This window comes from Buteo buteo, chromosome 10, assembly GCF_964188355.1.
Source record: "Buteo buteo chromosome 10, bButBut1.hap1.1, whole genome shotgun sequence".
Classification (NCBI taxonomy): Eukaryota; Metazoa; Chordata; class Aves; order Accipitriformes; family Accipitridae; genus Buteo; species Buteo buteo.
Genome location: NC_134180.1, coordinates 28,418,012 through 28,445,926, shown reverse-complemented (window position 1 = coordinate 28,445,926; position 27,915 = coordinate 28,418,012). Strand labels below are relative to the sequence as shown.

The 27,915-nt window shown below is 37.6% G+C and overlaps 1 protein-coding gene across 4 annotated transcripts; it reads right to left on the bottom strand.

The window, feature by feature from the left end:
* Positions 1 to 1,112: 1,112 nt before the first annotated feature.
* Positions 1,113 to 27,915, bottom strand: SSX2IP (SSX family member 2 interacting protein). 4 transcript variants are annotated; one of them, XM_075037573.1, is made up of 18 exons: positions 27,834 to 27,915; positions 27,267 to 27,395; positions 26,966 to 27,104; positions 21,027 to 21,067; positions 19,978 to 20,013; positions 19,386 to 19,519; positions 18,373 to 18,539; positions 17,928 to 18,128; positions 16,017 to 16,127; positions 14,598 to 14,733; positions 12,871 to 12,946; positions 12,622 to 12,793; positions 9,163 to 9,313; positions 7,536 to 7,672; positions 6,908 to 7,081; positions 4,381 to 4,492; positions 2,196 to 2,316; positions 1,113 to 1,984 (listed from the first exon to the last, which is right to left on the bottom strand). In XM_075037573.1, the coding sequence occupies exons 6-18, from the start codon at positions 19,426 to 19,428 to the stop codon at positions 1,903 to 1,905; spliced, it is 1,683 nt and encodes a 560-aa protein (XP_074893674.1). In that variant the 5' UTR covers positions 19,429 to 19,519; positions 19,978 to 20,013; positions 21,027 to 21,067; positions 26,966 to 27,104; positions 27,267 to 27,395; positions 27,834 to 27,915; the 3' UTR covers positions 1,113 to 1,902. The 4 variants fall into 4 exon arrangements, with proteins under 4 accessions (XP_074893674.1, XP_074893673.1, XP_074893676.1 ...); XM_075037572.1 differs by lacking the exon at positions 26,966 to 27,104; XM_075037575.1 differs by lacking the exon at positions 26,966 to 27,104 and having other exon boundaries at positions 4,441 to 4,492.

Genomic DNA, 27,915 nt, shown 5'->3' with positions numbered 1-27,915 from the left:
CCTTCAGGACAGCAGCAGCCCCTAGTGGCACAGCGGTAGGGCCCCGGCTATGGACTTGCAGGCCTGGAATAACCTACCAGCTTGAAAATAAGAATCCTACATGTAAAGTACTGTTCTCCCACTTAACTGCCAATATATCAAATTTTTCACTTTACATCTTTAAATATGTTTTTTGAACATGTATACTTATTCTTCCATAACTAAAATTCAGGCAAGAGCTGTCCAACACGTTGTGGGGAACGTGTAAACTGAACAGTAACTATACACTGCTAAACCCTTTCAGCAGATGACACTACTATGATCACCCATTTATTGAGGAAGAACTGGGAGGATAAATAAATAAATATGATGTTATTCATATTGTCTTTCTAACCTGACTACCAATGCAGCAGAAAGCTGACCAAGAATATCACTACATACACTTTTGCTTCATTAAGTATGCTACGTGAGAACCATACTACTACAAGTACCCTCTGCAGTTTGCATCTGCTACTACTTCGTCTCAAGCTGTAACTCAATGTACTGAAGCATTCAGCAGAAACTGCAGTTTCGTGCCTCAGCTTCTTGAAGAACTCCAGTTTCTTCTCTTTCCTATGTTATTCTATTGTTATTTTTCCAGGTAGCCTACTCACTCCATTACATCCAATTTCAAAGATAACAGGCAGAGCAGCAATGCATTTTCAGTGAAGGATTTTAAGCTTCAGAGCTAATTCCTTCCTATGTCCCTGAGAAAGGCAGAAGGTTCTTGTCTATCTTCCAAAAGGTCAATTACACTAGGATCAGAGCCTGTACATGTGCATTCATGGATGCATGAAAACCCAACCAAAGATGAGATGGATTTATAATGGGCAAGGAAAAGTGCAAGCTTTGAGTCAGGTGAAGGAGACTTTGAAAGAACCTACCTCTACTTGGCTATTTTTATTACATTATAAACAAAACAGATTTCCCAAAGGCTACACCAAAAAAGATTCTGGAGTCAATTAAAAGGAAAAAAATAACAAAATACAAAACCAGCATCAGATTTGTTGACATAGCGTACAGCCCTACAACCATGATAAAGTTTAGTGCGCACAAAACACAGAACCAGGATTTCTTAGAATAGAATACACATTTATTGTTCACATTTGAAATAATTTGGTTCCTGACTGAACCACTGAAAGTCCTAATGCATCTGTAAACTGAGTATCACTATAAAACAATTTAAAATGCCATGTAAAATAATATTATGTATGCGTGTGTTTCATTTCATGGTTTCTCAGCATAATCGCTTTGTCTATTTACAAATATATAAAGATTTTGCACTTTAAGTCATCTGAAATATCAAAGAGGTATTTTCAAATCACACAATAAATATAGAACCTGTTTTGTTAAAAATCTACAGTATACTGTACATTCAAGTTGAGGCAAAAGAAGTTTTAATGCCAGTTACACTTGAGACATAAATGAATGTTTCCAATAATTAGACGATTTCTAAAAGTGCTATCTCTGCCTGTGATAAAAGGTAACATTAGGATCCAATATTTCATTACAGTCAAAGTTTCAGACCATTGCTTCATTCACAGAATCAGAGCTTCTGTTACTAGAAAAATATCAAAGCTTTCATATATTTTTAAGTTATCTTCTTTCAAGAGTTGCAAGAAAGAGGCAAAAAATGGTCTAAAAAATAAAAGCCATGTCCACGCACATACACACACACATGCCACAATTCAGATCACCACATAATCCTCTAGAAGAATAATCAAACTCACAGCATTCTGTTTTACTTTAGAATGATAAGTTTATGAACAAATCTCTAAACAAAAAACCCAGCAGCCAACCCTAGGAAGTCTAAGGCAGATGTTCTATGTGCAAGTTTCTACATAGCAGAGTGCCAACTCTGGAGTCTTCCCATGACTTTGTGCATTACTCTGTTTCTTCTTTGTCACTTTCCACCCACTGATTTGGCTTGCTATCTCCAGCGGGTTTTGTTGATGCAGCAGTGGAACTGGGAAAAAGAGAATGTTAAAACTCAAATAAGTTATGCTTTGGGTAGAAACACGACGCTGGTTTTATGATATGATGTTTAATACATTTTTGCTATGTATCAATCATAAGCCTTAGACTAGGCTTTCTGTAAGTTATCACAACTTAGTCTCTGTGCTCTACATAGAGTTTAACACTATAAAAATAACCATCTGCAACATCATTTCAAATACCTGTTACGTGTAATATACCGAGATGTCTGCCAAGGTTCTGCTGAAACAGGACCACTCAACGTACAGTAAGGTTTTCTTTGCTGAGATGTAGATTTCACTAACTGATTGTCTTGGTCAGAACCTAAGAGAGAAACATATAATCAGTTAAGCTACAGTGCAACCAAAAACATTTGAAGGACTTGATTCTTTTATGTCTTCTGCTTTAAAATAAATAAATAACTACACACATCAAACATCTTACAGCACGTCTATAATAATCAATCTTGTTATTATAGATCTGTGGAAAACTTACTGTTATAAATCTGTGATAAGATTTTATAAGTACACTTAATGCTACTGAATGAAGTTATGTTAAAATTAGGATTTTAAATTTGAAAATTAAGCATTTACATACACGACCACTGCTGCAAGTAGTCATACTGATGTCAAGTTTAAAGTCATAGAAATGTAGTTTCTCACTTTACAATTGATAAAACTTTTTTACTCCTTAAGTAAAAACTTCTTCAGCATGCACATGCAGTAATTACCACCAACGTAAGAACTTGCAAACTTGTCAGGGTATAGAAAAAAAATTAAAAGCAGTAAGTTAGATGCCTTAGCATTTATATGAACTTAACCATCACAAAAGTCAATGGAAAGACATGGCCAAACTTGGCAGAGCCAGATAACTCCCCACTAACTCTTCCTCACATTTAGATTTCAAAGCTTTCATATGAAGTGGAAAAAAAATAGAATGATTCTGTATTCTACAGTATTCATCACAGTACTACAGAATTAAGAAGTTTTGGACAAGTGTTGTGAAAAAGGAAAATTTAACAACAATTCTAATGATAACCTGTGGAATAATATCCAAATGGAGTATGATTCTCTGTGTGACAGACCTATATTTGGTTTTATTACTATTATCCAGTAGCTTAAGATTAGGATATATACGATTGAAGAATGCCATTTTTTAAGAATGCCATTAAGTACATCCAGAAACACTAGAATCTGGAAAAAGGCAATTACAAATCAAAAGCTTTAGTGTACAATGAACAGATCTTAAGTTGCTCACAGATCACTAAATCAAGTCATTCTTCATGAGCAACAGCCAAACTGTCTCAATTCTGTTTCTAAAAGTTTTCCTACTGTGGAAGATCATTTCATTTCACACTTACAAAAGTGCTACGGGAATTGCACAGAGGAGAAACAAGGAGAACCCAGAACACATGAGGCAGGCTACTTTATCTAACAAGAATACAAACTCAAGCTATCTTTACTTGCCAGGTGCTTCACCCATTTATCTTTAAATGTTGGCTGCCACAACAAGAATCTATTTAACAGAGACTGTTGTTACTTTTTCTTCCCCTGCCCCTTTTTTTTGTCCTCACCCCACCCCCCCCACTCCTTAGAAAGTATTGAAGGCTCAGTGGTGAAGGCCAAAACACTGCACATGCATATTCAGGTACGAGGGGATGGGAAATAAGCTTACCAACTTGAAAGAAAAAGAAAAAAAAATGTATAAGAAAGGAAGTAAAAAATACTTTCAGTAAAAACACTATTCCAACCTATATGTCATATAGCCATATTTTTGGGGTTTTTTCTGAAGAAATTATTCCTTTATGAAGATTTGAATCTTCAAATGCAAACGTTTATTGCTCAAATTTATTTTCATTATCATTATGCTCTTTTCACTATTTCTTTTTCAAAAGGATTTGGTTTTTTTACTGAATATGTTTGTGTACACATGTTTAATATTACCTCATCTCAAATAATTAATACTGCCATCCCCACATTATAATGCTCGTTTCCAAAACTTGTTTCTAATCTATACAGATCTCTATAGGTCATGATTTCTTCAACTGCCTTAGCAATAAATATGGTCAAATTTAATTTAATTTAGTAATTGTAGAAGTTCCCCATTTTTAATGACTGTGCTGTCAGGTACTTGACATTCACCAGGTCGCTTCACAAATATAAATTCATTACATAAGTAATTATCAGGGAGGGAGTTATCATGATTCCCTTTTTAAAAGGGGATTTTGAACCATCAGTTACCCTGACAGGTAGAGGGATACAGATATATGGTAAAATTTGTCTCGGGAAGTTTTAGTTTTTTAATAGCTTTGTTCATATTTGCATCTTCTAGTTGAAAGGGGGGAAAAAGAAACACATTACAAGAACATAATTTGAACCAAATACTTGCTTCCTAAGAAGGCACTTGGAGTTGTCACATTTTCAGAGTGCTTGTAATCAGTAGACATACTTAAGAACTGTTGCTTCAGCCACGCTCCTCTATCTTCTTCAAATGCCTTTCTCTAGGAAAAGAAATGACAGTTTACACTTACGACTACAGGAACAAGCTTAGTCCATGTTAAATTGATGCTATTCTATCTAGGAAAGCAAAAGTTGTAACATGTCCATGTAATTAAGGAGACCCAGCAGTTTAACACAGAATTACAGTCATGTAAGCAAGCTTTTGAATCCAACAAGGATTAGCTGAGGAGGTATTTATTTACAAGCCAGACCCCATGGTTTGTTTCACAGAGGTCTGACTAATCCTTTCATTTTACTGTTCTCCACTCCAGTGACACAATCTCCTACCCCTGGCCTCCCATGCTCCCCTTCCCTCTCAGTGTAGCCCTACCTCTTAGAGGTAGCCCTCATTTCTGGGCAGCTGCCAGTAAGGATTACTGCTTAAACCTCAACCCTGAGCCTTCTCCTAAACAGATAAAAATGACATTGAAAACAGCACTGATTACTACCATCTGAAACCGGAGCAGGAAGAAAGGGGTTGTTTCATTTTCCAGTCACTCTGAGCACAGAATAGGAAAATAACAGCTAAAAGACAACCTCCAAGAGATCCAATGGCTGTGGAATCAAGCAATAAGCTATTTCATCTCCAAAACCCATCAGTGAAACAGGACATTATATAAATAATATCTATAAAATTATTGTATAAAGTGATATACTTATAATTTAGATAAACTTATTTTTTATTCTAATTTATATAATTTCATTATATAAAATTATTTCTATTATGTCAGTAAAAAATAGAGCAAGCTGAACTCCAATGCAAACTTTTGCAAACACCTACAAAGCTTACAGCATTACTCCTCTTTTTCATACTTAAGCATTTTAACAAACAGAAGCATGGATAGTTAAGCTTATGCTGCAATGTAATCCTAAACATTTATGTACAAACAATTATCAGTCATTATCGCTCAAGACTTTTAAAGCTGGATTCTAGGTCCAATATGAAATTCACAAACTCATTAAAATGCCAATAAAATTAAATAAAAGTTGAAGAATACATACAGATATGTATGTAGTGGTCTGAGTCAATATTAGTCACCACGTGAACTACTGTTGTGCCAGTATTGCAAGTAAAATCTGCAGTTCTTTATGTTCTTTACAATACATTTTACAGCATAAGAATAAAAAAAAATAAAAAAAATAAAAAGAAAAGCTCTCTCAAGTCAGACAAGTTGTCGATCTAGCTCAGGATTCTGTCTCCAACAATGGCCACAAGAGATGCCATTTATGAGATCACATGAACCCGGCCACATTCTGTAGTGCATTCCCTCAGAGGTTCCCAGCCCCAAAAGTCATTTGATTAGAGATGTTGGAAGGCACCCCTTTGTTCTCCCCTCTTTTAGTACCCGTCTGTGGATGTGCTGTTCATGGGCTTAGGCAACTGCTTTTTGAACCTGCTGGTACTGATTGCTATCACAATCCCCTGTGGCAGCAAAATCCAGAAATCAACTACCCAATATATAAAAACATACTTTTGGGGGGATACAATTTAAACTTAATTTCAAGCAGTTTCTATGAGTTCCCTTGAGCCCTAATCTTGAGAGATTTAGTGAACAACAGTACTCCCTTCATCTGACCAACTGAATCCACAGTTTTAAAAGTTTTAATCACATCCCACTCCAACTTTCTTCTCTGCATGTCAAAGCAAGCAGTTCCATAAGCAATAAATCTGAAGTCCATTCCTCTTTTCCTTCAATGTCTTTTTTTCCTGTCATATCTGTACCATTGTAGTTTCATCACCACATCATCACGACCTCCTTTCCCTGATGAACTTCTAAGCCCCTTCATGTTCTTGGCCCTAACTATTGGCTAGACCAAAGGACACACATGCTAGAGCTCTTTTAGAGACATATCTACCCTGACTGTCTTCCAGTATGTGTACTCACTGGCCAGCTTAAATACAAGAACAGAACAGATAATGACCCTACTAAGGGAAAGACAGCAATTACTTTGCATTTCTGCAAGTCACTGGTTTCACAAAAGTTTAGGAATCCAGTAGCTTTGAGAATTCGACCCTGCAGCCAAATCTGACTGAAACTTGCATAGGCCTTGCTTTTTTAAGAAACCGAACTTAAGCAGCATCTAATAAATCATTTAATGAATAAGTGGACTGACTTTTGGAAGTACTTAGATATTTCAAAAGCTGAAACAAAAATGGGTCATTCCATTTGCAGCAACTGTATTATCCAATACACACAAAAAACCTTGGTTTTTTGAAATGCCAACAGAATGATCTCCTAAAATGACCAAAGATTATGTGTTATACAGTATGGGAATGATCTTTCTCCATAGACATTAGCAAACAGATATTGTTGGATGACTGCACTTCAGTGTGCATAACAGTAAAACTACTTAACAATCGTAACTCATCTTCCATAGAAGTTCCCTTTTCTATTACCCTTCCACTCTTCTAATACCTCAAGTCCTAATCTAATAGCAGCTTCTGTAAAACTTCTTCGTTCCTTCTCAAAATTCTTTTTTTGTTCTCGAAATAGTCTCCATTCTTCCTGAAGACGCTCTCTTTCTTCCAACAAATAGCAGTCCTGTAGCAATAGAGTGGTGTCATCATCACATGGAGACATAAGCTGCTGCTGCAGATATAAAGCAACAAGAGACACAAACATTAATTTGGGAGTGACTGTTAAGAGGTGCAGTATTTCCACAGGTTCAGTTTTGTCAGAAAAATGGTTGAAGTTTAATATGGAAACCACGTAGTATCAAGTTGGTGGCTGGTGGGGGCAGAATTTCAGATGGCAAGCAAAATGTCCCTGTTCAGGCACCTGACCTCATCAGCCTTCCTTACCTTTGTTTATCGCCCCAAATTATTCCTACCAGGATTACAAGCTCATTAAATTACTAACCAACCCACTAGTGCACCAATACTCAGACCAACCATTAAGATATTTTATTTAAAAAGCCCTATCAAAGAACAGAGAAAGGCCCAGAGGTGAGAAGAGTGGCACATAAAAAAAAACCAAAAAAACCAAAACAAAACCACACACTTAGATTCAGTTCAGAAAAATAAGCAAAATTAAAGCCCACTACCTGTAAGAGCTGTTGCTGAGTTTTGATCATTTCTTTACATTGCTGAATCTCTAACTCTAGCTTTTCAGTTTCCAGCTCATGGTCTTCTCTTGAAATGACATCTTTTTCATTCAAAGCTCCTGAATGCACACGTGACACTAAGGGGGAGAAAAAAGCACTACTTAAAACAAAACCAAAAAAAATTCCTCACATCAGGGACTCATAGCAATAGCAAAAGGTTTTAGACTGTATTTGTTTCATCCTGAAAGACAGATACACAGTGTATTCAAAAGCACTTCTATCAGAGACAAGAGATCCAGAATTGGTGCTACACATGTAATTATGCACAAAATCCAGTTCAGAAAAAAAGTACCAATGAAAACATAGCTGTTTCACATTCCCCATAGTAAACCAAGTGTCTGCATTGCAGTAACCGTCCCACAAAAACCCTTACTTGTTTCAGCCGTTATTTAAAAGAAAAATCAAGACAACTGAACACTTCCCTTCACTGACATGCTGTTAGCCTATTCTTCTGAGCCCTTTTTTGAAGGGCTTGTGTGTTCATAAAAATATGACAGTAACTATATTTATCACAGATATAAAAAGAAAGCCTTTTCCTTCAAGTCCTGTGAAGGAGAAACTGAGCTAACAAACATTGTGTGCATATTTTCAGCCCTGTAAGGGAATGAATTAGAGAGGAATAAAATGTATTTTGTATAATTACATACTCCTTTATTTAATTTCATGCATCGATATCACAGTTGATTGTAATGAGCCTGATGCCAGTGTCTGAACTGAATCCTAAAGGACTAGACTATGGTCATCTCTATAAATCCAAAAAACAAAAACGTGACTCCAAGAAAACAGCAAATATATGAAAAATTTTTCCTGATGCTTACAACTATTTTTTCAGTTAGTTACACCAAAACAAGTATTACTCAGAGCAAGTGTTCTTAAAATCCTTTCTATGGTATAAACATATTCCCAAAGACCATCTGCTCATTTATTTGCAATTGCATGCGTGACCTTCTCAGTCTTATTCTTGACTGCAAACATCCCTGTGGTAGCAGCAGCATTTGCTTGCAAGGGAAAATAATACTAGGAAAGAATTTTATATATTTTTAGCCATCTTTTAATGCTGTTTAACAGCTGGAAATGAGGAGAGTCCAGCACTATACCATCAGCCAGTTCACTTTAGAATGCCACAAAAAGCCTCAAGAGGTATGGATGTGGCAAGCCTAGACTCTTGAAAAGGACTTAGATATTTTGCATCCAATTACTTCAAATTGTTACATCTGCATTACTTAACATCTCAAAAAGGTAGGGAAAGGTGACAAGCATTACTACAGGCATGTACTTTCAAAAGAAAAATAATTATTTCTTCAGACAGTTGCTGTTTTCTGTGTCAAACTATAATCATGTCCTTTCTCATGAAAACAGGCTTGGTATACAACTGCTTCCCTAACTACCTACAGTTAAAACTCACACAGAAAAATGCCAGTCACAAGCCCCTTCAGAAAGTCTACCAGGTCACAATTCCTTCCATTTTAGCTTCCTTTTAGCTTAAGTCAGTAAACCCCAAGAGCATGATACCAAATGGAATTATCAGTAGCATTTTATATGTACATGTAATACAGTTAAACATCACCTTGGTTATCTAACTTTTCAACATGATTTTTCAGCATTCTCCATTGTTTTCTAATGCTGTTGGTAAGCTGCTCTCGCACAGTTTCACAAGACAGTTCCCACATATTCTCTTTATTTAACTCTCCAATATCTTCCTCCAGGTCTGACAGCACCTGTAAAAGCAGAAACAAGAAGCTGCAAACCACTCCACCACTCCAAATACATGTATTTGCTTATTTAAATATGTACATGGATTTAATTTACTGAAGAGAAGGAAAACCCTTATATACAGGTAAGATTTTCCCATTCAAGGAAATTTGCCTGTCAGGGAGTTCAGTTCCCTGACAGCATAATGCTGAAGAGACAGAAGTGACCTGGCTGTACCCAGAACCCCACCACAGAGAGTATCGGCTAGCAAGACTCACTCACTCTCATGCATCTTCAAGCTAGAGTTCAGACTGCTGGGTTCTGCTGCCGAACTTAAGAACAGGTGCTCATAAACTCACTATGCAGCATGAACAGAATTTAAGACAAATATTTTCTCCTGTTGAGAATTAAGTAATTTGCCCCTGCCTTATTCTTCTCCATGATAAAAATACCCACAACACAGCAAAAGTAGAGCAGAACTAGCACCTCCCTCTCCCACTTCCATTTTACACTACTGTTCAAACATCAAACATGAATGCTATCTTGAAGAGCTAAGACAAAAATCTAAACGGCTGAGAGAAGAATAGCCCAGGACAATTTAGTAGATTTAAATTGAAAAGCTAGAGCCGTTTGAATATCTGGCATGAATAATCCACTCTTCTCAAGCATCTAAACCATTCTATACAATTGCTTTATCTAATAGGAGGTAAGAAAAATGGGACAGGAAGTACAAAACCAGGAGGTTCAAAGGCATCAAAGTAACTCATTTACAAATGCAGTAAGCAGTTTCTTTCAAACCCAGATCACAGGAGGTCTTAAGGAGCAAAACAGCTATATAAAAAAAAAAAAAACCCCACAGGATTTTGGTTTGGGTTTTTTTGTTGTTGTTTTGGGGGGAATAGAGAGGCAGGGATTGGTTGGTTGGTTAAAGAGTTTTATGTCACTTCATAAAGAAACATCTTATTCCTTTACTTATATTTATATATGCTAACACAATGAAAGCCCCGTCTGGAATAGGTCTCTCTATAGTAGTGTGATAACATGACAGTCTGGCTGGTTTCATGGCTGTTATTCTGTGATGGGAAGCAAAGTGATAAATGATGCAACTACATCATTAGCTGCTACACTTCAAGGTGTATGTTTCCTTCTAAGAATCAATATGAATTAGCATTTCTAAGTAGAAATGCAATGTTTGTTGGGGGTTTTTTGGGGGGGGGGTTTTGTTGTTGTTCTGCAAGGCGTTCAATAAGAATTCAGATTTCATACCAAAATGTTAAGAGAGCCACAAACAAGCATGAACTATCAGATGCGATGTTTTAAATATAAATTTATTTTCAGACATTCACAAAGCAAACCAGTATTTCTAAACGAAAAGCTAATCCATGTAAAATAGGCATTGTGGGATAGACCAAGTCTTAAATAAATAATTTACTTTTGCAAAACCATAATTTTTGGCAATATTCTTCCTGTTTATATTAATTTGACAAATGTAAAATACCATAAGTTTTTTGTCATGATAGGGACACTGCTATCTCCAATTCTAGAGTAGCATGACATTAGAGAAAGCATAAAATAGATTAAATGGAAAAAAAACCAACAACAAAAAACCCCCAACAAACCAAAAACCCCACACCACCCTACAACCCACTGAAATAACTCTACTTGAGACTTGCATCTAGTAAGTACTTCTATCATTATTGTACTACTAGAAATTACTGTTGTCTAGAAGTAGTTGCTTTGCTTAGTTTGGTTCATTAGTACTATTACAAGAGAACTAATCAGAAGTTTCAGTGCACTAAATACTTTTAGTATTTTCTTAGTAGTCTATTAATACTACAGTAGTTAACAAATACTTGTCCAATCACTCAAGAACAGTGAATTTCAGAGCACTAAGTCCCAGTTTTTCCTCAAGTTTGTTTCAAGGAGCAAGTTCATAAAGACCCCATTCCCACAGCTGGATTTTCACCAGTGTACTTAAGTTTGTGCCAAACACTCCTGGCCTCACTGAAATCCTAAAAGCAGAAGGATCATTTACAGAACTGGTACCCAATTATACTTTATACTACAAATTATACCCGACACCCATTACTGAAGATCAACTTCCTGTTGCTAAGCTATAGTAATAATTAGATCTACTGACTTCCTACATGAACTTTTAAGGTAAAGGTTAAGAACACTGCACATTACCGATTACTTCACTAAATACACATGGGAGTCATTCTACACAGTACAGGGGGCAAGTTAAAAGAGTTTATTCACATCTTAGAAAGAAGTGGCTGAAGAGAGTCTAGTGCTCTTCTACATAGCACATTCTGGGGCTGGACAATGCACCCGAGACGGCTCAGTAGTAAAGGAAGCAGTAAAGCAACTTGAGAGGGACAGGGGACGTTCTGAAATGGCAAGCACTAGATTCCACAGTAACAGCACACTCTGGAAGGCTCCATCTACACACATGCTTATGTACCAACACATACTATTTACTGTAATAAGAAACACTTCATCCTTTGTTCTGTAGAGTATCCATATTCTCTTAATATCCTATTACTAGTACACCATCAATTTTGAATGATTCCTGGAATCTAGCCTTTATGCATGTTTTCTGTATTTCAACTTCTTCTTATGCCCAGGGATACTCTTATTGCTAAGAGAAAGCTCAGTTAACCTTCTAGATTATTCCCTACTTCATTCTGAGATCAAAACAGAACTGCAACTTCTAGCAAGGAATCAGCAAAAGGAATAAACAAACTCTTTGATAAATGAACGTGCAGTTCCATAAAAATAAGGTATCCTGTGTAAACAAAGAAAGACTTAAAACCTGGAAACAAAAGAAACAGAAAACTCTACAAACCATTTTTCTTGGAAATCAAACATTCTCCTTGAACATACCAGCAGCTCTGTAAAAGGCACTAACAGCTATTCTAATCCATGTACTACAGGAGCACACCCTAATTACAAGTCCTCCACCCCCATGGATTCTATGGGAAGCCTGGTGTCTTTGCATAAGCACCTTGAAAGCTACCATCAACATAGTATGGAAGGCAAACAAAATCCAAAACGCACTGTTATATAGAATTACATACAGGTACCTACTGCACTGAAAATTTATTCAAAGTATACTTTCAAGCTTCCCATTGACTGACTGGGAGGAATACACTGGGTGTTGTTCACAGAGAGTAGAACGTATAAACACCAATGGATTTCAAGCACAGCACAGGATGTGCAATCCACAAGTTCCACAAGAAGCTTACCTCCCCCCTCCCCCCTTAATGATCAAATTACTCCAGCACTATACCAAAATACCAGGCAGATTTAATTTTAACTGAAGAATACTTACTGGCCCATCTTCAGGCCTTTCTTTAGGTTTCTGTTTCTGTGGTGGGAGAAGTGAAATAATCTCTTTCTTCATTTGCTGAAGAACTTTTTTCAGCTCAGCATTTTCCACTAAAAGCTGGTTTTGGCGTTGTTCATAATCACTTAACAGAACTTTGTACATTTCTTCTTCGTTTCTGGAAGAAGAAATCTTACAGTAACAACGTAACAGCCATAATATAGACTTCAATTAATGTTGTTCTAAGACAACTACCTGGCTTCTGTCTTATCAGTCCTCCATGCACCTCTCTTCCCATCAGCTCTACCAACATAATTTAGAACTTCCATAGCTACAAATGAAAAGGACATTTCAAAGCATGAAACAACATGCAAATATATAAATATTCAGATGTCATTGCATTTACCTATTAGCATTTCCGTGTAGTTATTGTCAAGAGACCACACTACCCAAATATCCCCCTCAATCTTTAGACCTATATTGAAACACATTGCCCTGCTTAAAGTAAGAATAAGACAATCAAGGAAAGATGATAATTTTTGAAACTCAGAGGGACATATTCTCATCCTGTCTTATCTTTTTAATGCATTTCTTAATGGCACCTTTATCCCTATTTCAGCCTTTATATCAATGGTGTATCAACTCTAACCTCTCTTCTGGCAATCATACCAGTTTTATTTCCAGTTTAGGGTAAGCAACTTTGTGATGTTTCACAAGGTGTTCCTCAAAACAAAAACTTTCTGTCCATATTTGAAGAAAAAAAAACTCAAACAAAACAAACAAACAAACAAACACAACAAAAAAAACCAACAAAACAACACATTACTACAGATTAGTGGTTCAAGTGCAATTCTAGTTAGCTATCAAGCAAACAGTAAACTAGATTTAAAAACCTGTTATTTTGACCTCACTGATACGTGAGCTAGTATTAGGGGGTCAAGAACATGCCACAAATAAGTTTCACTGACCTCAGGGTGAGGCTTCTAGAGTTATACTGAGTTGATACCTAAAGACTTTCTGTAGCCAAAATAGGTGCTCCTGCTACAGTGTCCAAACATGGTCTGGCTTACCCACAAGCACTTTCAGAAAACTAAATCAGCAGAAAACCAACTTGGCAAAAACACAAATAGTTTTCTTCTGGTTTAGTGAACTAAACCAGCTTACTAAAATACAACATGCACTGCAGTTGGCAAACAGCTGCAGGTTTCAGGGGTGGCAGGAGGGATAAGAGAGGATGAGCAGGACCTCCCTTCCACTGAAGAAAAATTATATAAATACTCTAAAGCCAGATATATGAATCAAGAAGTGCAGATATTTTTATCTGTTACATAACACTGATGCCTATTTTCAGCAACACACCACAGAAAACTATACTCATGCTAAACAGCACTGATGAATATCTTGAATACAATTTTTGGGCAGCACAACTTAAAAGTACTTATATGATAAAGGAGATTTCTTTTTTCCTCATTTCACATAGCACTAGATGCTATGTCTATCTTATGTTACTTCCTCATCGCTTACTGTTAACAGAAGTAGACTGTAGTATCTCAAGGGGAAAAAAGCTCATGCAGTGTTCCTTCCCGATTGGAACTGGTAGGCATAATACAGTGTTTATGACACTATCCAAAGTCTTGTGATGGCAGCAGTAGCAAGAAAGTAGGAGACACAGCTCTAGCTTAGGAATTAATTCCAAGTAATTCTCCCTAGTAAAAAAAAAAAAACCTCATTTTGTGAATATCTCCATCTTGGTTTGCGCTTGGTAAACAATCTTACGGAACACAGAAGTTTATTAGCCTTACACAGTCAGCTGACATGAAATATTAAATCTTACATAAAAGATTTTAACATCTAAAAAAAAAAACCCAAACAATCTACAAGAGGGCAGCCATATTGACTTTACAGATACCCAGAACCAAATATAAACATTGTTAACATACAGAATATGCTATTTTCCTGTAGTAAAATTCAGAGCTGCTTACCTATCTTTTTGTCCTTTTTGTTCATGACTAATTGATGTAAGCGTTCCTTTAATTTGTTATATTCTCTTTCTTTCCTCTTCATATCATGATTGTACTGTGTAGCTCGACTTGAAATTATGTTCTGTAACTTCTGTACCTAAAAGCAACCCCACAAAACCTGTATTTCTTCAACTAAAGCATAAGTACATAAATTTCTTCAGAAAACCAAAACACATGAAGCAAAATGACTCTTCTATTAAACTCTATTTCTGGTGAAAGGAAGTGACAAAATTCATCTGGAGAACTCTCCCAACCCATGGATTCTGACCTCAGACTTATCTCAGGGAATTTAGTTTTTCTGCAGAAACCAACATCATAAGCAACATATTATAATACTATAGCTCCTCTGAAGTACAACTGAACTCATGTTCTTGCAATTCACATAACCTTCTTTAACACCTTTAGTGAACAGAGCAGAGAAAGACATATTTTTTTGTTTCAGTAATTAATGTTCAGGATCTAGTTTAAAAAGTAGGCTTGTCAGGTTTACACTAAAAAAATAAACAACTCTTCTTTTGGGCAGCAGGATGCTGGAAGACAGACTACCCCATTTGGTCTAAAAGAACGTTAAAACATATCACAAAGCACATTCTTGGCCTGTACTATCAATGCCTGGGTTATGTTGGGGTTTTTTTGAATTGTCAGTTTTAACCTTACAAACATACAGCACATTCAATATGTTAAGCTGGAACCTTAGGATGTTCACTGGACACAAATAGTACTGTGATTGCTAACTCTATTAATATGTTTATGAACACAGAGTATTCACAGAACCTTAGGAGCCATGCAAAGTACAGCGGGGGGGAAAGGAGCACACTGGAAACAAATCCTAAGCTAAGCAGTGTCTTGGATGTCAAAGTGTTTTCTGATCTTGGCTCTTCCAAGACTCCCAGGTTTAATGAGACTGTGCTTTTGGGCTGGGTTTCCCCAATACTTCCCCTTCTTTTTAGTCTTCTGCTCTCCTCTACAACATTAAAAAAAACAAAACAAAACACAAAAACCCAAACCATGACCAAAACAAACAAAACAAAAGCAAACAAAGAAAAGCTCCTATACACATAGCTTTGAGGATGTGACTGAATCCTGTTGCCCCCTCCTACTTTTTGGTCTTTTTAAACATTCTAAGGTAAAGCTATGCTCAAAAGTATAGAAAGCCTCAGAAAACTGTACATGTGCATTTCTGCAGTACTCTCTACCATTGTTGTATCTTGAACCTATCCCTTACAGAATCTATATGCAACAGGTCAATTTCACTTTGGTGAAAGACAACATTTACCAACAGAAAAAGCCTTCAAAGTGAACAATTATGAGACTCCTTGCAAAAAAACACATTATTGAATATTTATGTAATGACTCGTGTTAATGTACAAGAAAACTCACTTCATCCTTTTCATTTTTAAGTAACTGGTGCAAAGTTCTGTTCTTGCTTTGCAGTTGTCTGTCTCTTTCCTGAAGTCCAACTATTTCCCTTTTAGATAATTCCAACTGTTCCTAGAAAAAGTGTTGATAGTTCAGTATCAGTAAGAATTAATAGCAAGCAATTAAAAAAAAAAACCCACCCAACACACACAACACCCAAACCAAACTGCCAAACCACCTCACGTGAAGTAAATTAGTAAATTATTTGATCTCTGATGTTTTGGGGATTCTCTTGCATTCTCAATAACAAGTTAGTTGTATTTTCTGGAGCAAGAAGGATGATTCTCCAGTACAAGAAACACTCTTGCTCACAAGAAACAAAAATTTGCTTGCTGTTTAACAGATATTCTTATACAGTTATTACTTTTTCATTAAGTCAGGATTCTGCAAGCATATCTATACTGTGATAGTGAGGCAGATACTAAGCAACCTGTATGAATTTTGGACTACAGTATTACTGGAATGCTTCTGTTAAACAATCAAGGGAACAATTAACACAGATCAGCAGACTGTGGCCATAGCAAAGGAAATGGGACATTTCACATATACAGAGTAAGGCTAGACAGATGATCTCATTATAACAGATTATGCAAAACTAACATTTTAGAAACCTTCCTCCACAAATCTGAGACTCAAACAAACCTGAAATTGCCAGATTAAATGACAAGAGCCAAACACCATATACAAGCTCTTTTTCTTTGTACAGGTAGTGAGCTACAAATGTGTAGAGATATTTAAGGAACAAGAACTTCTAAGGAAGCCACATCAGAATATAGGTAACACAATAGTGGAAGTCAAGAGGATTACTGCAGGGTATCTGAAAGAATTTGCATGAGAAACCTTACAAGCTGACAGCTAAATTAAATGCCCTGAGATTGAAGTAATACTAACAAGTTTTCCCCTGCCTCACCTTAAAGCCAACTGTCTAGGGAAAGCAACTGCAGTGTTCTGAAACCTAACATTATAGAGTGTTTGTATAAAAATGAGTGCAGTTACACATGATTGTTCATGTCACATTGAAATGCTTCTACATGGATGACCCATCTCAGCAGGACTGCTATGATTTTGAGAATCTACAGCAGTATTTGTCAATGGGACAGTGCTAGCCAGCCCTAGTGAAAAAAAGCCTAAAAGGCCCCAAATCATGCACTGAAACCTTTTTAAAAAATTTATTTTCTTGACAGAATCAAGGGAAATACAACACTAATATGACTGCCCATACAAGTACCCATGAAGTAGCATAGGCCATGAACTTCCAATACATCAGTTACTCCACAGTGACTGGCTTGTCTATGTATTTATGCTGTGATAAAATGAAGCTCAGTAACTTCAGTTTTGACAACAGCTTCTGAGCAGTTCTTGCAAGGAGCCTTTGTAGTCAGCTATCCAAGGAATCCAACAACAAAAAAATACATGGAAAAAGCTACAGATATGGAGAAAGACTGATAACAGCCCTGTGACACACACTAGAAATGCTACCTACACCTTTACTGGCTGCAATTATACTGGGAATTTATATTTTAGAGCTGGGCATATCCTTTTAAGTGATACTGAATGATATGAACTGAAGTGTTTAACATTTTCACCCACAGTATGCATTAACACTTCCAATCCAAACAGTTTTCCCTCTTCCTTGATTAAAGGGGCCATAATTCTCAGTAAGTTTTCAGTTCTCTCATTAATTCATATTTTGTTAACTTTAAGGAATTTTCAACTGGAAAAATACTTCAAATAACCCCAAAATGCAAATAAAAATACAATTGCAGATTAATACTGGGGAGAAAAACAAAAAAAGCACTCACTGTTAAGAATGTACAGTATCTGTTAAACATAAATGCTGCGTAATATCAGTGAAATTATCTTATTTTCTACCTTTAATTTAGCATAGCAGTTCTGTAAGTGATCCATATCACTACCCAGTTTCAGATGCTGCATTTCTACTTCTTCCTGAGCTCGAAGGTTCTTGTGCTGCAGTACAAGCAATTCATTCATGCAATTTATGATAGATATTAAATTTAATTCTTTTCCTTTGGACTCCGCATAAATAGAAGGAAAGCCCAATGTTGTCAATTCCTGGTAAAAGACAAGGGGGACGGGGGGAAATAAATAACTGGATCAATCTCTCACAATTCTCCAAAAGAGAGAAACAATATTGGGTGAAATCCGGGGGGGGGGGGGGCGGGCATGAATCCTATTCCCCACCAACTTTGGCTTCTGAGCATTGAGAAAGAAGCCTTCCTAATCCAGTGAATCTTTACTACCACAATGGATTTAATGTCACCTTCACACAACCTCCAATAAACAATATCTGGCTTACCCTGTTGAGATACGATATACTCTGTTCAATATTCTCTTCTGTGCAGAAGGCACTGAAAAAGCTGTGCATGCTTTTGGATGAAGGCAGTGGCAAGCGTAGCACTTGTGAGTTCATGCTTGGGGGAGATATCTTTTTTTCTGAGGTATATTGAAAGATATTTTTGCTATCTAAAAGTTAAAAACATTAAGAAACAAGTCAGGGCTAACAGTTTAGGACACATCACATACCAAAAAAAAAAAAATCAACCCTCCAACTACTCAAATTATTATTTACAGAAATTTACAAGTCTAGAGCTTAGAATTTCATCTAAAATGACATAAACAATTCATAATGAAAAAACAGATAAACTTCCACTGAAAATTTAAAGACTCAATAACATTTTAAGGTATTGTATCTTTCAATTTTACTCCTCTACCAAGAAAAAAAAACCTGCCCAAGCTTACTTTCTAATTGCCATGCTACCACACAATTTTGGGGGGTTTTTTTGTTTGTTTGTTTTTGTGGTTTTTTGTTTTTTGTTTTTTGTTTTTTTTTTACACACAGGTGCAAAAGCTGTACGTTTAGTGAAAATTCTTACAGAATGTATGATATCCTTATTCATATTAAGTGTATGCTATAATTTACTGTTCCGCTAGGTAGAAGCGGGTAAGGAAATATTTACTCCTTTAATAAATTTCTAATCAATTTATAAGGTAATAGAATTTAGAACAAGTAAAGAAACCTCTGAAAACACAAGATATCCCAAAAGGTGCAATTAAAAAAAAAGTGTGACTGAAAAGTCTTAGAACATTTATACATATATATATGTGTATGTGAAAGGATGGTATTTTACAGCAGCATTTCTGTAAGGACTCAATCCAAAACAAGGCACTGTATATACTACACATTATTTAACATTCTGCTTAACTGGTCAAGTATGTCATGCACAAAACTCCAATCTCTCTCTCTTTAGCAGCTATAACGTCACTGGTAAAGTTAGCAAATCCACTGAACTCAAAATATTACCAGTTTACCTGATGACAGCACTGGCACAGTAATAGTCTTCCAATCTCCCATAGCAACAAAGACAGGCAGGGTACCTGAGCAACTGGTTCAGCAGTGAAGTATTTAGTACAATTGCTGGCAACGTGTGTTACGTAGGCATCTCCTAAAATAGCAAGAGCATTTTAGATTAATCTTGTAGCTGTATTAGCTGCTATTGTTAAAGCAGGCGTAGGAGAGTGACTATTGGACTTGAGACACATGAAGTTTTTCTGCTTCTTTACACATCATTTAGAACACAGTAAGCACAGCAGATATTATGCTGTAAAAATGATGCACCTATCTATAGTTAAGTTTAAGGCTTACTAAATAAGTCTTGTAAACCATTAACTAAAGCTAAAATGCCATGCATACATGAAAATAATAAAGACGCACACTGTAGATAACTCAGTTGTTTCTGTTGATATACAGCAGAGAAAACACAGCAAGCCAAATATTGAATATTTTCCTGCCATTTACATTTAACTTAACCTATACATTTAGTTACATTGCCTTTCCTTGGCAAGTTTCTTGCTTCTTTGCAGAATCTCTAAAACTGTTGAAGAAAACAAATAGAAGCCTTACCCTGTTGGCACAGCCACTCAGTACAGCACCGGCCCTCTGCAAACCAAAGGAAAGTCACACACTCATAAGGAAGAACAAACCGATTGTCCCCACACCCTACCTCCACTGCACAGTAAGAAGGCACATAATGCCATTAGTTACCACACTGCCAGAAACTTAAAATCCAGCTTAGATGCTTAAGAGCTGAACAGCATAACCCATCAGCTATTACGCGAACAATGATACTTCAGGGAAATAAACTTTCCACCTTTTCAAATTAGCACTTCAGAACAAAATCTCAAGTCAGTTTTAGATGGACTCTGTAGACTTTTAGAGCACAAGGGTGTTTTCCCCTAACCGCCCGCTAATGTTCCAATAAACACACTCTGAATAAGCAACTTCTAAATTTCTGACACCAAACCCCTGTATTTTTATCACTGTGGAAAAAGTTATCGTTTAGGGGGAAAAAGAGAAAGGAAGAGGGGGGGAAGGGTGCTCTGTTATTCATAAGGTCTCTTGAGAACAGAGAAAGTGTAAGAATCCTTATCAACATTTCAAAGCACAGAACACAGTGCCTGAAGTAACACCAAGTTTTAAGAGATCTACTGGTGTACAGTTGTATTACAGAATGCTCAGCATTAGAAAATAAAATATCCAGCTGGATGAGTATTTCTCCAGGTTCATAAATTTAGTTGGAAAAGAGGTAAATAGTTATTCCTCAGATGAGTTGAAAGCTTGCAGAAACTACTACATTACATATCAGAAAGCACATGTAAGGCAGCAAGAAAAACACAATCAATGCAACAATCTAGTGGTTGTTCTTGTTTAAGAAATGGGTTTTTCTGCTTTCTCTCTGCCCATATTCATTTATGCACATTTTTCAACTTTTTTCCCCTCTAAAACCGAGATGTCTTGAAATTAACAAAGGTTCAGATTCTAAAGACAAGAACTCACTTCACAGCAGAAATCTGCAAGGCAATCTTTTTTTTTTTCCCACCCGTCCAAAACAACTGTGCTTTTAAAAATTGAATTTAAAGTCAAACTAAGGATTAAGAGGACACACTTCTTACATGTTAGTTTCATTTCTGTTGGATCCATCAGATAGAGAAACCTGCAAATGTAAGGGAAAAAGAAGGCAAATTAAACTACAAGTATATTCTCATTACTGGCATTGCAATCCTGCATTCTAATAAGGTATTTCAAAAGATTGTTAAGAAACTCAAGACACACAAATTCCATTAAGGACTGTTGGAAAGTCCACAAAAATACTACTCACATTTCAGATATGCCATTAATTTCAAACAAACCAGCTTTTATTCTTTAAGAGGCTGCATACCCATTATGAGATCTTATCATCCAAATTCCCTGAAAATACAGTATCACCAACCCACAGGTCTCTCTACACTGACAATACTATTCTGACACAGCATCTACAACTCCAAATGATGTTTGACTGGAAGCAGAAACCCGACTAGTCCAGATGTGGGAATGCAATGACTCTCTAAATTTGAGAGAGATTCATTCAGTGCAGATGCTTTATCAAGACTACTCTCTAGTGATGCACTGTTTCTAGGTACACCAAGAGGACACAAGAAAATTAACACACAAACTCAGGCTCAGAAAGATGTCTAGTGAAGACAGAAAAAGCAAGAACACATAGGCAGTACAATAAAGTCCAGATAATGCAACTATATTCTTCTCACATTAATCAACCTTGAAGGCTCTAGAGCCTTTAGTCTTGAAAAGACCACCTGCAGTACACTGCACACTGTTTAATACATCAGTTTAAAAGCCACCCTCAGCAATTTCAAGATTTGGAAAGCGCCAAACTCAAATACTTCCTTCAGCTGTTAAACAACTACCCTAAGGTATCTTAAATAGCTACATGTCATCAAACAAGTGCAGTAGCTTTGAAGCAGTAATCATTTCAGGGAGTGGTCAGCATTTTTTACTTGAATCATCTTTACATACTGTATTTAGAATTAAATTCAGATGTGCAGAATGAGACAATCCTGTGTCAGCTGCAAATGGGAACGCTACAAGCCTTTAGTCCCATGCTAAGATCATCTCAGTTCCACGTGGCTTCTACTGCCAGTTCAGGACCTCAGCCATGACTTCTAAAGCTATCTGGTGATTAAGACCCATCAGATACATTTCCTTCCCAGTCTAGGCAGTTCCTCTGGAGCAACGTGGCTCAAAATAGCCTCACTGAAGTATGCAAGAGCTAAAGATGAGCATTCCTGATGAAGACAGCATGGATGCAAAATTAGTTTAGATACAGTGTCTTAAGAAGGGACTCTTCACCTTTAGTAGGCTGCACTTTAGTACACTACAATGCTCTCTTTAACCACCAAAATGTACCAGGGAACATATTCACGTAGAGGACAAAAATGTGTAACTCTGAAGCAGTATCTTGTGTAATTATGGAAGAATAATAAAATACGTAAGATTGAGAACTACTTTAGGGATCTCCCTAGGCTATTCTAGTTAACACAGAAAGGCTTTAACCAAACAAAAATAGCTAAGAAGGTTTTGTGGGTTTTTGGGGTGTTCTGGTTTGGGGTTTTTTTTTCTCCCCCTCCTCAAATCCTGCTTGGGAAAACATGCAATAGGAAGCAAAAAGTCAAATTTCGCCGTTTCCCAGCATCTCATACTAACGTCAAAAATCTGACTGACTGTGGGTGGGAGAAAAAAGAACCACTGAACAGCCCAAACTTCTGTAACTACTTAATGATTTTCATTCTGTGCCCATTCTCTGTACACAGGGATTTGTTGCAGTTACTTCACCAACAGGTTCAAAAACCTGTAACGACCCAGTGCTTGCTAGATGTAATTCTGCCAATTATCACTTCCTGTCCCAAGCAAGAAAGTCCTGGAGTGGACAAGACTTCGACGGATTGTCAAAAAATGAGCCTCTGCAACCCAATTTCAAATGTGTGCACATAACGGCAGAGCCATCCCACTGCAAATGGAAATCTAAAAACCAAACTAACAAAAAACTCCAAACACACACATCTCCCCAAAACACACTAAAATCACAGAGAACTTGATTAATACCAAGGAAGCAGTAATCAAACCAAGCCATTCAAGTGCTTGTTGGAACAAGTGAAGTACAAAAAACCCAAAGAACTTAAAAAAATAAGAGCTGTCATGGTAATAACATATGAGAACTTGATTCTTAGAAAGGCACCTGGGGAATTTTTTGACAAAAATCTACACGAATAGTTCCACAAACTCCTACATGATTCACTAACAAATACATCTTTCTTTTCAAGAACAAGATTACATTAAACTTCAAAAATAGTACATTTCACAAACCCAGAGAGCTGAAAGTAGCTGTTCTTAAAATTACTGTTCTGTTTTGGGGGACAGGGGAGGGATTGACAATGAATATGCCAAGATTCAAGACAGAAATCCGATTAAGTAAGGCTGAGTTCAGATCATACTGCAACGCAAAGACCATGAGCAGCAAGAAGTCTGGATTATAAACTTCACACAACTCAGCATACTTAGAATTTCTTAATATCGTGCTTAAACTTGAAAAAGAGTAGTTGTAACTGGGTTTGTAAAACTCATTCAATCAGAAGATAATCACTTGTCACAGCACTGTGCTGTGATCATATTACACCATCTGGTCATCTCTAACCGACACAGGGTGCGACACAAATGGGAAATGCAATATCTGGTAATCAAGAAAACTTTTTCCCCCCTAAGGCAGAGGATGGGGAAAGGCAATTTTTGGAGAGGTGGTTTCTACCTGTCCCCAATATCGCAATGCCTTGGCAAAAAGTTTTAAAAGTCAGTATCAATCAGAAATTGTTAAGCAAACATTCCTTCTCTGTATATTTCAAATACTACTACAAGTCATGACATGTATATAGTTCAACTTGTAAAAATTGAGGGGGGCATAGTTAGCATTTACTTAAAGGGCAATATGATTCCTTCTACTAAAATTATATCCAAAAGGAGCTGTGAATCTGCTTAAAGCTTTTACATTTGTCTAGTAATCCACAGATGCCACACAGATGGCTCTTATCCAGACAGACACAAAGACACATCAGTCTATGTAGATTTAGGGTACACCCTGGTTATGACATTGTAGATTTACAAGTCTATCCCTGATAAAGTTGTAAGAAACATACTTGTTTTAATTCATGTAATCACCATGAAAGTCCATGCATTTCCTCCCTAGAGTTTTGACACTTACTCTCTCTCTACAGCTATTTTAATAACACAGTTTACAGTTAGCACTAAAATATGCATATCATATCCAGTGATAACTGTATAGTTGAAAGAATTCCTTCCTCTAAAAATCTATTACAGTTTTAGTGACCTTTATTTAATATTGTAATTTTAGTGATGGTCCTGCAATCAAAGCAGACCCCAGATCTTTCCTCCCACGTTTACAAGATTGTGGCAATTTAATTGTTATACTATTAACTGCAAAATGGGGGTGGGGGAATCCCTCCACTTACCACATTCTATGGGAACTTTAAGTAATGGCAAATTTCCAGCTAAACTTCTCAATATTGTCAAAAGTAACATGAAAAGGCAAGTCAAACCACCTAGCCTGCGGGTATTAAGTCTCCACTTCATTCTGAGCATATCATACTCAGAAAATCACAACTACATTTCTCCATGCCATTTTACTTCAAAAAAAAACAAATAAAAAAAAAAAAGAGTTTTAAGAAAATAAATGTTTATTTGATCTTCTCAACATGTATAACCACATGAGAATATACTGTCACACCTGATAAAATTCAACATTCGATGATCGTTGCATCATGGTCTTTGCCTCAAACACTTGTTACAAGGAATATAATCTGATCTACTAGCTCAAGATTCAACTCTACCTTTTACATACACAGATGACTGAAATTCTGTTAATGCAATCATTGAAAAAATTGAAACACGTGGAAATGTTTCATCTGGCTCCCAAATTCCTACCCCATTTTGAACTAACACTATGGATCTTCACATTAGCATTTTCCCATTGCCAAACAATAGCACTATTTTTGTTAATCTTCAAAATTGTATTCCTCTGTTTGCATTCACAAACGGCTTACTACATGTAGCTGGAGCAGAACATTATGCTACCAAACCTCCCCATGTCACGGATACCCAAGAGGAAAACCTTAGGAACTGTCTTCTGCAGTTCCTCCTCCTTTTCCTGAGATCAGCTTTAGCCAAACTTCATAGTTTGGCTGTCTCTGCAAGCAGACAACTTTTTAAAAGAAAAACAAACAAACAAAAAAACAAAACCACCAAAAACCTCCACACCTCACTAGTTCCTAAAGTTGGTAACATTTACTGGGCAGAGCCAGAACTAGTATTCCAGATCTCAGAAATTATGGAACTCTCAAGTATCAGGAGGATATAACCTGTAAGTTAAATCAGGCATGGAATAGAAGATGGTAACTGCAACTAATTTCTCTAAAGATTGCCAGGGAATTCAAGGAATAGTTCTCATGTAAATTCTATGTTTCTGTTGAGCAAAACAGAAGTGTCATAGAACAGATTTGGTAACCACAAACAAATAGGACTGGTGAAACATCAGCATACCTTCTGTGGAAGAAAGGAACTCTAACACGTCTGCAACAGTGCTCCGGAAGAAGGAATGAGCCAACATACCTGGGCAAGACAGCATAACTGGATTTCCAAAAAGCCTTTCAAAATGTTTCCTACCAAAAGCTCTTAAACTAAGATGTCAGGGGATTTATTAATGACCAATTATAGATGGGGAAGCGCAAAGTGTAGGAATAAGTTAAATAAGGGTGAGGAGAAGATATGAAAGTGTATCTTATGGAAGTCCCAAAGAGACAAAAATTAGAGTCCCATAGGGGTCTGTGCAGGCATACCTGTTGTTCAGTAAATTTAAAAAGATGATGAATAGGTAAGTGAGAAAGCTCATGTACTGTACAGAGTTATTCAGAGAAATAAAGACCCAGATTGAAAGAAAAATTGCAGAAGGTTGTCATACTAAGCAAATGGATGATAAAAATCAGCAGCTGAAATTCCATGTTCATAAATGCAAACTAACACAATGAAAAAGACAACTCTGCTACGTACTTAAACCAACAGCCTCTAGTTAGGTATTATGCAGGAAGAGATCCCAGGGTCACTATGATTAGTCCTCTGGAAATAACTCACAGGCACTTCACAGAACATTGAAGCAGAGGACAGAAAAGAGATCACAATAACGTCTCTGTATGAACACTAAGCTCCCCCAGCTTAAATATCACACGGAGATACAACCTTCCCTGTATAAAAGAGAACAGGCCTGAAAATGGTGCAAGAAGGTCAATCAACACTTTCATACAAGAAACTAATAAGCTATGACTTTTCAGCTAGAAGAGGAAACAGCTAGAGAAATAGGACAAATGTATAGAAAATAATTATTCGTTGCTTCTTTTAACACAACAGTTATGCAGAATGAAATGAAACATTCAGCACAAAAGCTGAAAAATAAGGGCGTTTTTCCATATAAAACGGTTAAATTATGGCCTCACATCACCACGAGGTGCTGCGAATGCTAAATTTACGGCTCCAATTCATTGAAAAACATCCATCAGCAGCTATTAAATTTAAAGCGAGAGATACAACCTCTGCTCAGAAATCCTTCAGCTCCAGACTGCAGTATACTGGGAGGATACACAGATAAAAGTATTGCTGTGCAACCAACCTATACTTACAATCTTTTTCTTAGCATCTGCTGCCAGCCACTACCAGAGACAAGATATTGACCCCAGTGAGCCCAGTACTACCCTCTCCTATGCTCTCACCAGTCCAAATGACAACTGATACTAGTACAACAGCTCCCCCCCACACCCCCCGCAAGAAACGGAAAGAAAATCTTCCCCCCAAATACTTATAACCTGCTCCATCAATGGTATCAAACAATTCCTCTAGGTCTCCTTTCTAAGTTTGCTATTGAAATTTACTTAATACATTCACATTTTATTTCACATGCCTCCTATTTTAAGTCATTGCCCTGAAATTCCTATCATACCTTCGTAGCATATGGAGCCCCGTGTAACTATTTCATTGACAGCACAGAAAGCAGCAGTGTTCTACACAAATAGGGGATGCAGTAATACTACAGACTGATCTTGCGTTATGATTTGATCTTCAAATTGAAATGGGCTTTGCTGCAAATAGAGAAAAAATATTTTTAAACAAAATTAAAACAACAAAACAAAAAAAAGCCAAAATCCTTTATGGAACCTCTACTCTCACATCACGTGAAACTACCAGCTAAACCCGAGCAGTCACAAATTCACTGACTCAGTAGAAAGCTTTACGTCGCTCACCTCTTCGAGCATCCGCCGCTTGTAGCTTCACCGAGACCAACAAAACGCTGGGCCTTCCAGCGGGGAGGACAGCCGGCAAAGCCAACCCGCTAGTCTAGCTCTCCCTCGTCCCTGCAGATCGGCCGGAGCCTGACAAGAAGGAGCACAGGTCAAGATCCACAGCACCGCCGCGGCCAGACAGGCTCCCCCCGCACGCAGCCCTCCCCCGGCCCGGCCGAGGGAGCGCCCCGGGGCGAGCCCAGACGGCGGAAACGCCGTTCTCCTCGGCTGCCCCGCTCCGGGCTCCCACAGGCGCGGCGGGCGGGCAGAGCCCAGCGCAGCCCCGGTACCTCAGCGCGCTGCGGCGCCCTCCCGCTCCCTCACCGGCCCCGGCCCCGGCCCCGGCCGCGCCGCCCACCCCCCTCCCCCCAGCGCGTGCCTCGCCAGCGGCCGCAGAGCGCCCGTTACCCGCCGCGCCTCACAGGCGGGACGCAGCCCCCGCGCAACCCTCCTCCCCAGCCGCCGGTGAGAAGGAGGAGGAGGAGGAGGAGGAGGAGGAGCCCCGCGCACCCATTCGCGCAGCACCACCTGCTGCGGCTGCTGCCGATGGAGGAGGGAGAGAAGCGGCTCCCGAGCGAGCTCCGCTCCGCGCCCCACAGCTGCCGACAAC